Source organism: Mastigoproctus giganteus, chromosome 6, assembly GCF_048544385.1.
Source record: "Mastigoproctus giganteus isolate SK-2022 chromosome 6, ASM4854438v1, whole genome shotgun sequence".
Taxonomy (NCBI): Eukaryota; Metazoa; Arthropoda; class Arachnida; order Uropygi; family Thelyphonidae; genus Mastigoproctus; species Mastigoproctus giganteus.
In genome coordinates, this window is record NC_143580.1 from 60,995,224 (window position 1) to 61,009,954 (window position 14,731).

A 14,731-nucleotide genomic window follows, 5' to 3' on the forward strand; every position below is an offset into this window, starting at 1 on the left:
TAAAAAAAAAAAAAAAAAGACTTTACTTAAATTGCAACAATGGAAATTGCTTGTATGTTTCTTATGTTATATAAAATGATGATTGCTGAATTCGTTTGCAATTATTCGGATAAAAATGAAACATACAAAAAAAAATCTGCTTGTACATTTCATTTGTAAATCGGCTGTTATATAAACTCTGAGTGTTGAATTTCTGAACGTCTGCAATTATTCTGATAAAAATGAAACGTAAACACTAAAAAAACCAAAGATCTTATATATTCGGTGTAAACTGCAACAATGGAAATCTGCTTGTACATTTCATATGCAAATCCGCTGTTGTATAAACTGATTGTTGAATTCCTGATCGTCTGCTGCACTTATTCGGATAAAATGAAACAAATACTAAAAAAAAAAAAAGATTTTACGTATTCGGTGTAAATTGCAACAATGGAAAACTGTTGCTTTGTTTCATACGCAAATCCTCTGTTATATAAAATAATGATTGCTGAATTTATGATCGTCTGCAATTATTCGGGTAAAAACGAAGGAAAATAGGGGCAATTACAATCTGCTTGTACATTTAATTTGTAAACGGCTGTTATAGAACCTGATTGTTGAATTCCTGATCGTCTGCTGCAATTATTCTGATAAAAATGAAACATAAATATTAAAAAAATATATATATTTTACGTATTCGGTGCAAATTGCAACAATGGAAATCGGCCTTTATATAAACTTATTGTTGAATTCCTGGATCGCAATTATTCAAATAAACTTGAAACATATAAATAATAATAAAAAAAGAGAAAATGGCGCATGTGCAAAGCACGCGTGGTAGATGATTTTATGTGAAACATCCTTCGCGTTTAATTTTAGCCATTTCGATTTGTATATATTGATTACGAAATAACAATGGAATGTAACGAAAATGCGAGACGAAAAAGGAAATCGTTGTATTCATACTGTTCAACAAATGGCTACAATTAAATGGAAAATTAGGCTATTACCTCCGATCCTGCGCTCCGGCGGAAGCCGCGGATGACGTCACTTCCGTGATGCATTTTTCGTGACCGATCAGAATTACTGGGTTGTAGTTGCCCCGAGGATGATTCACATCAAAAAATGAAACGCGACGGGCTCAAAATCATATTTTTTAATATTATTATTGCTGTGAAATCTGCAGAAAATGACACTATTATAAACAAGTTTCTACGTATTCGGTGTAAATTGCAACAATGAAAAACTGCTTGTATATAAAATGATTGTTGAATTCCTCGTCGTCTGCAATTATTCGGATAATATTGAAACGTACAAATACTAAAAAAAAAAAAAAAAAAAAATCCAAACTGTTTTCGCAGAAGTTTTTTATTGCAAGCTATCTAATTTAGATTTTGGTTAAACGTTGATCAATATACAAGATGCAAATTTATTTCTTAATGGAATTATTTAATAAAGCAGACTGTAAAATATCAGCTAAACATTTATCCCATGCACATTCCAGTCCTGATAACGAAGGGATGACGCAGGTACCGGTTGAGTTAGTACCTGGCTTAATCCTCAAATAATTAACCTCCTCAGGATTACAGAATCTGCTCTCAGGCGTTCAAATTAACCAGCTACAATACAGAAGAATTATAAGACACTGCTTGGAACAAAGTACCACGGTTGTAATGTTTATTGCGCATTTAATACTTAGATTCAATTAGTAAGTTGGAATCAGGAGTTTAGCATTAGGGAGTAAATAACAATTACGGATATTACAATTAAGGAGACGGTTAATTATCAAGGGGGGAAGATAACAGTGGACCATCAAATAACACAACAATGAAAAATAGCAGACGAATCCCAGTTTTTCTTACGAGGAATGCCATTAGCGACAAACTGCTGGAATATTTACTGTCTAAACGACTTTTGGAATTACCTGACCGCCATTTTTATTATTTTTTTTGGTAGCGTTTCTGTTCTTTTGGTCCGCTTTTTTCCCCTCCATCAGAGAAAGAATTTGATCCAGGGATCACGCGAACAGTCAGGAGTATTAAGATTCTTGTTAGACAAGCTCCACTCCGTTTTCCTCTTAGGATTAGTACTAATCCCAGTCCTTGCGCATTATAACTTATAAACGAACTGAAGCGTTGTTAGGTTATTTACGTTTAAGGGATTTTAAACGTAGCGTGAAATTCGCATTAGTGTGCGCGCGCATGGGGAACTCTGGCGGTAATGAAGCAAAAGACTGATATGGTATTATAATTAATTAGTGTTCCTAATGATCTGGTAACTTGGTGTAGGTAGGATTTTTAAGTCTTCAGCACACAAGCTAAGAATATAAGTCCACTCTGTGACGTCACAATAATGTAGGCCACGTGACAGTTATTTATTCAATTATTATTATTTTTTTAAATCAAAGGTATTCATTTCAAATGCCATTAAAATCAGGGCAATTATAATTGTTGGGAGGACTCGACGAAACCTACTAAAAGGGCCAGATATAAAATTTTAATGTTAATACGTTCACTGGGAGTCAAGTTATTACATGCGGACGGACATACTGAAAACAATAGGTGCATTATGCGTAAAATATTAACGTTCCTAACTAGTTCCACAAAGACATTTAAATCAGTAATGGCCAATTATCATGAGATAGTCTGTTGTGTGTTCCAAGGCTGGTTTGTCTCCTTGCGAGATAAAATTCCCGATAGCAGCTGAGCTCAAAGTAAACAGAAATCGTTTAGTGAAACACCGCTGCAAAGCAGGAAACTAATTTTAATTTCAATTTTTCGTAAAGAGTAGAACCACGAATAGTAATCAGGCGAGAGAATTTTTCCCAAAGCTCAAATATGAAATGAAGGAAACCGGAAATGATTTCTTTAAAACATAAATACCTCTTAAACTATTCACACAAATTTGGCTCTATCGATACTCAAGGGATGTATTTTTATATGTTCGGTATTCTATTAGCTAATGGCTTCTCAAAGAAACATCTTAGATCGATAATCGTGTCGTAAACATGCCTGAACAGCAGTTAGTCATGCGTGTAACATTGCGCAGGATTAAGGCAAATAAAAAAACATAAATTCGCTTCGAAGAATAAATTCTAGAATGTTTCCAACATCTGCGATTGTGGAAATTGCTTCTTATCAACTGTTTCGCCTTTTTAAAGATTTTGAAATTGAAATTTGGGCGCAGAGGCCTTCCCTCTAAAGGGAGAAATAACTTTCACGTAGCATTTCCAGTTAGGATTTGGCAGATGAGTTCTACAACAAATTACAAACCAATCGAAGTTCATTTGAGAACGATATTTTCTATTAATGGGAGACAAAAAAAAAAAAAAGTACTAAAGTATAGAATCATTTAACGCATGCGCTATACTTCCACAGGAGCTTGATTTTCTCAAAAGTAATCGATTTACGTATTTTAAGGAGCATATTATAAGCAGTTTAGAACACAAAAACAGATAATAAATAACTGCATAATACACTGCCCTAGCAAAATATTAGAAAATGTTAGTAAAAAGAGGCTTCTCGGAGAGATCATGAGGATACATATATTTCATGATAATCTGTTCACTGAGAGTCAATTTATTACATGCGGACGGACATACTGAATACAATAGGTGCATTATGCGTATATGTTAACGCTCCTAACTTTGTTCCACAAAGACATTTAAATCGGTAATAGCAAATTATCATTAGAGAGTATGCCGTGTGTTCCAAGGCTGGTTTGTCTCGTTGCAGGATGAAAATCCCGATAGCAACTGAGCTCATTCAGCTTTGGATTATTATGTAGAAGATATTAATAAGTAAATATGGCCAAATTCAATTTCTGTGCATAAATAAACAGAAATCGTGTGTTATGCAACAACTCCTACGCTTTATGCGCAGTAATTAATGAATAATTTCTGCGCATAAAGTAGCACCGACTTCCAGCTAACAAATATTATATAAATCTAATTAATTCGAAGGCACATCAAATCTTAGGCACGCTGGTGGTTAAAGATAATAAATAAATACTGTAGTCACTTATTAAATTTTAGAGCAAACCTTTCGCAGCAGCACACGGCTAAACAGGAAGTCAACGAGTAAACAAACTATATTCATTTTATATCCATGAGGATATTGATGAAATGACTTTGGGTTGCTTTTCCTCTTGGAAATATAATTCCTGTGTAGTTTAAAAGGTACAAATCTTTGGCAATCAATGTTGTGAAGATTTAGGAGAGAAAGACGTGTGTTCGGAAAGTATCGGTCCATTTGCTTGAGTCTGGAAAGATTACTGATGAACTATTGCTGGTTTCTTGAATTTTATTGGTTGGGAACTTTGATGTTATGTCGGCTGCACTTGGTGAAACTCCAGAAGTCACCCTGGCTGGAAAATGCACTTGGTATTGATTTGCACCAAATCTATATTTCTTGGATCTAATCTGCTAACAAAGATATTATACCTCAACCTCTTTCAGATTCGTATTTTAACATACGATTGCATATTTCTTGTACCTATTAAGCTCCATATTTATTGTTTCTGCGTGGAAACTGGGGGTATTTATAGCAGGTTGCTATGGGTAGGCAATTTAGTATTGAGATCTGATGGATTATCTTGACACTACTTATGAACTGTCAAGATTTCTGTTGATTATCCACATCTGGACTGAGGAATGGAATTGTAGAGATCTGATGTACATGAGGAGGTTCAGCTAATTAATGGAGTTGATTCTCCACGATTGACTTTAGATCAAGAAGCATGTGAAAGAACTTACGCTATCCTCTATCATCATTTGTTTCAGGGTAGTAAATAAGCTATCGATCTTTAGAGTCACCAGTCGGTCTAGTTGAATTCTGCTAAGAGTAATAATGGAAGGGACACACACATATTGATGCAGAATGTGTTAAAATAATATACAGTCATTGGGAAAATCCGGGGAAGAGGTACTCAGGGATTTGCCATCATGGAATCCAACATCTGCAGGTAAAATTTCTCTTGGAGAGGTTTCAACGCTAGAGGGAAAGCCATCCATAATGTGGACAGAGAAAATAGGTCTATATGCAGTTGTTCTAAACTCCTTTAACATTCTAGGCAGAAGACGCATATGTTTTCATTGGTGTTCGAGCAGCAGCAGTAATATTATGTTATTCAGCAAATCCGGTTTGGTACGTGTATCCTCTTATACCACTGACCAAAGCAACCAATACTGAGAAAGATGGCTACTCATCGCGCCCACTGATGGCTTTTATGTTATGAAATATATTTCAGTGGGCCCTATGATAAATGTAATAGCCCAAGAAACACCGGATCAAGTAGAACGATAGATCTATAAGAAGGGCTCCATTTGTAGAAAATTGATCATTGTCTAGGGTCGTCAATCAGTAGTCATTGGGGCTTACCCCCCAAAAAAAGACACGAAAAGGACCTAGATATATGGAACAATCTCGAACAGGGCTGGAATAACATCCCTAGAACCTCTGAGCCCGCTTAGTTTAGACCATATCATGTAGGACTGCCACCCACTAAAGGTGGCTCCTACCTTGTATTAGTTTCATCCACTAATATTTTAGTAAAGCAGTGTATATGTTCCTAAGAGCTCATCAAAATGCCACTAGTAATAGAACTACAGTAGGTAGGCTATCAACAAACATTTTGGTTATAGATAGACCATTAAACTACAGTCATTAAAATGTTTAATTTCCAACTCGGGTTGAACGTTTCCACACTGACTGGTGGTTGTTTGGGTGTTCCACCCTCCTGTTACAACCAAACATTTATACAGGGCCAAATAAACAATGAAATCGGCCTAGAATATTATTGAGAACATCATTAGAGCGTTGCCATAGTGACCGGATGCTGTGGCAATTGCATCGTTGATACAAAGGAACACAATAGGCCATATATGATGATATTTATCTTTATTAGACTCTTAAGCTAACAATGGCGTTGGAGAATATTAATATTTTTGCGTAGTTTTTATTTAAAAAAAATCGTAGACTCTTGCAGTCAAGTCCGTGGATGATGTAAGTTCGTGCAATATCATTATCCCCTTGTAAAATGTCGCGAAAGATTGGACGTTTAGCAAATACCACTTTCTCGTTTTTTTTTTAAGTTATGATTCTTGTTATGAATAATGGAAATCACATTTGAAATAATCTGCATTAAACTTGAGTATCGAATCTCTCTCTCCTCTCACAATACGAGGTACTTTATGACATCGCCTACGTGCAAAATAGCCAACTTATACGAACGCGTCTTTTAGCCGTGGACTGAATATATTTGTGTACCGCGTCACAATAATAAAACGGGGGGGGGGGGGGGGGGAGAGATAAATATTCATAGAACAGTTTACCGAATAATGTATAAGACGTTATTGTTCGAATCGGCTCTCCTCCAACTGCAAACGTCAGAAGAGATTTTGAATTTAAATTAGCCCTATTGAAATATGCGCATTAAATTGGACCAAGATGACTGCGCATTGTAAAACTGTGGAGGAAACTTCGCAGTCTAATGGCAGTAATTGTCGACTGTTTAGAGAATCAAATCGAGTGACAAATACCAGGAACTGTGCTCATCTTTGAATGAATTCAGCTTCATAGAAAATCGATTGTTGTTAATTGGATATTTTTGACCGCTATTTAACCTCTGTCAGAAATAAAATAAAACCAATTCGACCCAAATAAGACCAAAAACCATACTATCCTCGACTGAGACCGACTAACTCATCCACGTTGTGAAAAAGACCCATAAAAATTCCTCACGTTATTGACGGGATTCAAACTCGAGTCTTTTCAACTGATGCGGGGAGGATGGTGACTATACTTACTGTGCTACCCAAGAGAGCAATTGGGGCTGTTACACACACAACATCCTGGTCGTTTGGGGTCATGGAACCCAGTAAGATTTTTTTTAATACACACATCACTTATCATCTGCAGTTAGAAATGGAGACAAACGGTACACTTCCCTTTTACCATAAAATACAATTGTCCATCCTCAGAAGCCATATTCTGAAGTAGTTAAACAGGTCCATTGGTCTTCATTCAACCAAATTGGGTGAATTGGGACTCAGTCCAATGGGGTAAATTATCTCTGCTCTTAACTGAGGTTTCAATTAAAATCCTGGAAGTCTAAGTGGTTCTTGTAGTGCGTTCTACAAGATATGCAAATTTTGTCAATTTGGTTCTTAGTATTAATAACGTGGAATTTACTTTCTCCCATCTAATAACATTTAAGGCATAAGTGCATATTATAAGATGGCTATTGATTAGTTTTAATATTCTTTCTTTAGAAATTATCACAAATTCCTACTTATAAGTATTAGTGATATTTTAAAATTAATTTAATGAATACAAAATAAGACATATTTCATTAAACTTACAGCCCAAGACTCCAGAAACGTAGCCAGAGTCAACAAGCGTTGTATGTGCTTGATAATTGATTGTATCATTATATTGGCCCGACTATTAACTAAATATTCATTAAACTCACATTTATTAGCAATTTTTGTGTTTTATATTCTTCCATCGGTGAAGGGAATTTTATGAACTTTCGGCTTTTAATTAAAATTGACTGATCAATCAATATCTCATTTATTATAACGAGAATTTTAAGCATTTATTATTCATGAGGTTAATGCATTAATAACTTGATTGAGTTTAATATTGCATCATCTAAGATGATTGGGATCGATCTTAATAAGGGCAGCCATCTCAAATTATCATACTACCAGTTGCAGCTGGCACTCTCTTGGGTCAAAGTGCAGAGATCCATCATTCAATTTCGGACCCTAATTAAACTTCTGTCCCTGACCACTTTAAAAAAAATTGCAAATATAAAAATTGAAAGGTGTCTAAAATCATATTACGTTTATTAATTATTTTATATGCATTATTTTCAATTAATTTAAAGATGGTAACTCTTTTTATAAAAAAAAAAATTACAAACAAACTTTATACACTAGTGATATTACACCAATGGCTAACGTCTACTCATAATAGTAAAATTTTGTTATAAATAAAATTATAGTATAATAAAATACGTGTATATAAAATAATAAAAAATTATTGTATAAAAAAAAGAGTCATTTATAATCGATAATCACGCCCAATACGGTATTTATTACTGATGTGCACTTGTACTAAATATTACCCCATTAACAGATTTAATATAATTTTTATACTATTTTTAGATCTGATGATATTGATGGACCAGTTGAGAGTCGTTTCCTGCATGTGTGCCACATCTATCATCGAAAACTCCTGGAAGTTTATAGGGGACCAGACAACTGATCGAAGTAATGTCCAGAGATGGCTCCAACGGTTTCGGTAAGGTGATTTCGACAAATCAAGAACCGCAAGGCCAATGTATGTTACAAACAGTGAAAAACGAAGAACCCAAAACTATCCAACTCATCCACAGAACTTATGCCCACCTTCTTCTTGGATCAAAATGGACCAAAAGGCCTGAAATAAATCGGCAGGGCAAGGCTAAACACCACGGACGACTTGCCAAAGATCGCCCAGCTGGAGCGGAAATTACAATGCCTCACCATGATGGTTACAATATATCAGATAATGAAGATATTACTGCTTATAGTGCATTACTTATTGATCCACCCTTGTGTATATATAGAGAAAAAAAAAGACTTAAAAAAAAAAAAGTATAAGGGAGGAGAGTAATAAATATTATACAGTTATAATAAAACCGAATGGCTAAGTTTAGAGAACGTAAAACTACAGAGTTAAGTGTGTGTTCTATAGAGTTATAATCGTAGTAATTATTTTATATGGAGATAACTATACTTCCTTTTCATTTCTCTTGGAGTAATGGAGCAAAAAAAGTTCCATTACTTCTTAAACAATAATAAATCTCAGAAGAAAAGTCATATAAAAAAGTTTGGATAATAATTAATAAACGTAAAGAAGATGAAACTGTTAATCTTATTTTGATAAATTCATTTTAATTAATTAAAATAAATTTTCATTTAGTTCAGTGATTTTTCTAAAATGTCTCAAACAATAGCATCTTTTTTTCCGCATCCTAAGAAGATGAACGCGAGCGCAAGACACAAAAGCATCCTTCCTTTTCACACTGTCTCAGCTTGAGTATATCGGACTTGCCCAAGTATAAAACACATCATTCAGCTGCAGGCCCTTTTCCTCATCGGAATCCATTCTACCAATAATCACGGTCTTTTTCCGAGTCCCAGACGATACTTTGGATGGCACCGATTCACGAGAAAACTGCTGGTCACTCCGTTCTCTTACTATCAAAGCCACGCTCCTCCTAGTGATGACACCCTAGAGGCAGAGTAAGTTCCCTCGGAAGCCACGTGCTAGACGTTGGAGGAGCATGCGAAGACAAAAGTACTTGAAGCTTTTTGCCAAAAGAGCCTTTAATGTTTATCAGCCTTGGAGAACTTCGAAGTCAAGAGATTCTCGCGGCACGTGGTCTCTTTCAAACACTGGAACTACCTTAGTATTACTTATAACTATGAGAATAACGCTTTAAACATTCATTTAATACACGTGTGAAGGTTTGGTCGCAATAACGTCACTAATATTTCTGCAAGGTAGTGTATTTATCAAATAAAAGCTTCTTTGAGTTAGCTTCTCTTAAAAAAAAAAAAAAAACTCGAATCTCTCTTCGCTTTGATTGATTAATTAAAGTTAATTACACTAAAATTGTTTATGTAGATGGAGTTGACCCCTTAATAAAGATAAATTAAGAATTCCCCGTTCAAGCTAAACAATGGTTCGGCTAAGAAAGTTGCCTACGACGCAAAGGGGATCGCATTTTTGTTCCCAAACATTAACTCTTGCAAGGAAAGCATTTGTGACGGCCAGTGGCAAAACCACACTTATGTTACGGTCTCTTGTGAACAAACCTCAGATAATTTACCTTCATCTGGAATGCTGGCTTTATATCTGTGTGTGTGTGTGCGTGCGTGTGTCTGACGTATCTTTCTCATCTGTGGTTAATGACGCGAGAAACACTAGTGCCGGATAGATATCCTATTTTTGAACGCGGAGATCACTTGAGCGGAACGTGTAAAACTGATAAGGGTCAAAATGCCAAGATTATGTACAAGAGCAGTCCTTTGGCTTTCTCTAGTGATGAATTATCCGAGAATTGTTCACAATGTCTCGACACTATAATGCGTAGGCACACTCAGAACTCTGTACATTATAATTTCGATTTTTCATCTTTTTCATCGATATAAAACAGAGCCAGTGGTAGACAATTTGGCAAACTAATATTTTTTCTACTCCCTGTATATAAAAATAAGTTTGAAAGTTCAGCTGTTATAACGGCGAATTTAAAACGTTTGGTTCGAAAAGTTGAAAGAATGCATTACATTGTTTAAAATATATATAGTATAAAAAAAAATCAATAATAAAGATAGGAATGAATTATAAATATCCGCCATTTTTATCTTTACCATGATGGAAATGAAAAAAAAAAAAAAAAAAAACAACATTAAAAGGCATTGAATCAATACTAAAACATTTATAAACATAAATCTCTTCATTGTGACGTAATAAAGCATTTTACATCAACAATACACAGTCGTTAACCACTATCATGAATAATGTAGCACGTGCAATCTTTCGACAATGAAACACTCAACTTTGTTTATGAATATGTAAGTTTCAACAATGGTGCACGTTTTGTTACTTTAACAATTGCAGACTACTTAATTTTCTGCTGATACCATTGCCAACAGTTAGCAGCCTAAGAATGCAGTTTTTTTTATTGTTTTAAAACAGATTACGTAACAATATCAGAAAATAAAATAGAGAATTCTCTGTAAATAGCTTTTTTTACATGCGACAATTTTTAAATGAATTATTTAATGTGATTTCCGCCCCCCCCCCCCCAAGGTTTTGTGTATAATACAATGTGGTTAGCAGAAGCCGGATGGAGAGTTATTATTCTAAAGCGATAGCAATTTTCAAACGGGTAGTAATGGTAAACAGGAAGCGAAGACTCCTGTACGCATCGTATTCTGCTAATTGGATGGCGAATTCTTTTATGCCGTGGAAGGTAAGCATGAACCTTATATTACCGCTGATGTCGCATACATCTTAAGTGGATAACAGCCTATAATAGGATTACGCTTGTCGTTCTCTTGTTACGAAAGAGGCTCCCGTGGGATTATAGCTATAAGTGGTATAATTAATGAGTCCGGCCTGCACCTCTGTTTATCGCCGCACGAATTCTCCGAACAGATTCTGTTTTTGTATTCTTGGGCGAACCAAAAACTTTCCAACTAGAAGACGTTAAAAATACTTTAAAACTCCATTACATAAAGATTTCCCTATGCGATAATTCGTTTAAAGAAGCAGGAAAATTAGTAATTTTTTCATTCTCTTTTAACAGAAAGAAACATTTTTTTTTAACTACAAAACCTGTCTTCACTTACCTGTAACTATAAGTTCGGTCTCGCTGCTGTCTTCTCCATAACTATTGTTTACCATGCACACATATCTACCACTATCTTCTGAAAGAATCCCATTTATCTTTAAAGTACCATGGATTTGTTCTAGACGGGGTTCTTTGTCTACTAAAAATTTGTCTGCGAAGTCTTTTCTTATCCAACGGTAAGATGGCGGGGGTTGACCCTGCGCTGCACAAGGAAGTAATGTTAATTCTCCTTCACTAGCCCAAACTTTAGGCTTACTGTCAATAATCTTCGGGGCTAAACCTCCTTGTGGATCTAAAAATATAATAAAAACAAAACTGTTAATTGTACACGGAAACGTATTGATCAGGAGTTTCCGGAACAAAACAACCACTAAAATCAGTGGTTAGTTAAATTTTTAGTGCTACCTTTTTGACGTACCTGTGACTACGACCTTCCCACCGGTGGAGCTAATCTTCTCTTCCCCAGTTAACTGGTGGACAGATTTGCAGAAGAACTTCTTATGTCCGTCAGATGATATAACTTGGTGAATGTGTAACTCGCCGCTTGGGATAATCAAATATTTCTGTCTTTTCTTGGAATCTAGAGAAATTAAACAGTGGATGAAATATTATAATCAGGTATTGTTTTTAATAGTTATTAAATTTTTATTTATTCACTGCTTTTAGTGTAATGGATTTAAAATTAATTGAGTGAAGAATGTTTACAAATCTAGCTTAACCCTGGCTGCACGTTAGAATTGCTATCTAAGTGGCGCTTTCTCTCTCTCTCTCTAAATATCCACGTGAGCATAGGAGTGATTATTTAGAAACAAGTTCCACTTTTTAACAAAGAAAATAAACAAAAACATTTAGGAAAAAGAATTTATTACAAAAAAAATAAACACAGCATTTAGAAGAAATAATTTATTTACAAAGAAAATAAACAAAATTTAGAAAAAAAAATTATTTACAAAGAAAATAAACAAATTAATCAATTTACAAATTTAATCGATAATTGTCATGAAAAACCACTTTCAACAATGCTGGCTGTTTGATGCATTAAGTATAATTATTAAGAAATAAAATAAAAGGCGTCTTAATAAAGTTTCATTTATTAACAAAAATTTTAAAGTAAATAAATAAAATTGAAATTATTTTAAATTAATTTTAAATTTAAAAACACTTTTTAAAATAAAAATAAATAAATAGATCATGTTTATTGTATAACAATATATAAAGTACTTTTCACATTAAAATGGACGTCTATAAGAAAAGAAAATGTTATTTTATTATTAAAATAATAATTATTAGCAGCATATTAAGAAAAAAATGTATTTTTTAAACAACCTTATGAATGTTATTGATGAACCCTGCAGATAATTTTTGGAACTTTTTTTTTTCCGATGAAACAGGAAAAGTAAATATTTCACGGTACTTCTAGAGATTTTAAAGCGAAAAAACGTATTGATCAATGATGTTACATGCAGCAGAAATTAATTGAAAGATGTATGCATGGGTTGATAAGAAAATCTCGCTTTAAAAACGGACGTAAGCATATTTTCTTATTTGCAGTCAAGAACGAGAAAAGCGAGCATTGGCAAAAGAAAAAAATCGATATTAACTGAAAAGAAACTTTGGAAAAGTATTTTATTTTTCTTTCTGAAGCTACCTGTTTAACGAAGATAAACACTTGATAGGTGTAATTGTAAATAAATTACCTTTCTGGGATATTTTCATGGAATTATTATCCGAGACCCATGACGTCACCTTGACATGCTCTCTCACAGAACCAGGGACGTGGCACCTCAGTACCGCTGTTGTGCCCTGGATGGCGTATTGATCGTAGACGTGGGTTTCATAGTCTTGACGTAAGGCTGAAACAGAGAAGATGAAAGATTCATGAGTATTCTGAGATCGGCACACAGTAAAGAAAGTGGAAACAAAAGTTTCCTTGTAGTTGGCTGTTCGTGTATCCAACATCCCTTCGCATTTATTAAGGTTAATGCTGCGGAACAGGCGGCACGAGGCGACGACACAGGCCCATGAGAACTTCGCGTGACAGAGAATTGCAAAATACCTTTTTTCCCCTCGCCCTCCCCCCCTGAAGTTTGTGTGTACTCTAGTTAGAGATGCATACGATGGAGTGTGTTTATGAGGCCGAATTACGTGAAAACTATGGACAATATGGAGAACTTTCTCATATGTACCGAGTGTTTTTAGTAAGGGGAGTTTATAAAAAAGAATTTAAGCACGTGCGTGAGAGTATCGTGCTACGTAACTTTTTGCTTTCTTGGGAATAGTGAATTCGCGATTTAATAGCTTGAGGCAGTTTTCAACGAATGTTGATTACGGTGGCAATCTACTCCAAGAATGTCCACCCTCCCCCATCCCCAGACTTTTCTTATTATCTATAAATGGACTTCACTACGCAAGCACTTGAAGTAAATTTAATTTTATATATACTAACTATAAGCTGTGATTAGGTATATTAAAAAAAAAATCTCCTGGCGTGTGCTCAGAAAGATAAAGGTCATGCACCCTCTAGTGCCACCAAGCAATTATTCATTTTTGGAATAAAAAAACAAGTTATCTTTCAAACATTAGGCTATGATTAAAATCTAAGACGATCATTAAATCCAGTTAATTTATTCTGATACGGAAACATTTCTTCAGTCGACAATAATGATTTCGCAGATTCATTCAAACGATGCACTACATTAAGGGAGGGGGGAAAGACCTTTAAATTATTAATTAGTGTTTTTTTTTTAATTTATGAATATATAAAATATCCAGTTCATTTACACGTTGACTGTCCCTCGTATACAAGATTGTTTCTGCATTTTTAGCTGAGTCTGACTTGAGTTGACCATACTAGCCACTGTCTTAACCACTGCGCTAGCCAAAGGGGAATTATTTTCAGAATACAAAGATTCATTGGGTATTCCTAAGAGGGAAAGTGTATCGGATTCAAGTCTAATATACAAGCACATGATGTCAACGGGGATGTGTTTATTTTGATCCGTCTCCTTAAAGATGGGTGCTGTCCATCTCAAATTATCGCCAGTTTTAGGACCCTTGTGTTATAAAGAAATGGTTGGTTCAGACAACAAGATGTAAGAAATCGATTTAAGAAATGAACTTCCATATTAATGAACAAAGATTTATCATTTGGTGCTCTTTATCTCAATTAAATTTATAATTATTTCAATGAACAAGGCAGTTTTCTTATTTATCAACAATGGTTAGATGACAACGAAGCTAGTAATTATACATTTGTCCGGTATCCAGAATTCCTTCATCAAATATCGAAAATATTTAGTCAAGGAAGTCATTGGAAACAAACTCTATACCCAGACCATCATTT

The 14,731-nt window shown here is 34.6% G+C and overlaps 1 protein-coding gene across 1 annotated transcript in view; it reads right to left on the reverse strand.

Moving 5' to 3' along the window:
• The window catches only part of LOC150084342 (cell adhesion molecule Dscam1-like), a 217,085-nt gene that overhangs the window by 62,865 nt on the left and 139,489 nt on the right, over positions 1 to 14,731 (reverse strand). The window contains exons 4-6 of the mRNA XM_090376189.1: positions 13,086 to 13,241; positions 11,807 to 11,968; positions 11,387 to 11,680 (exon numbers count right to left, since the gene is read on the reverse strand). Of these exons, the coding sequence (XP_090232315.1) occupies positions 11,387 to 11,680; positions 11,807 to 11,968; positions 13,086 to 13,241 (612 nt within the window). The remainder of the gene's footprint in view (positions 1 to 11,386; positions 11,681 to 11,806; positions 11,969 to 13,085; positions 13,242 to 14,731) is intronic.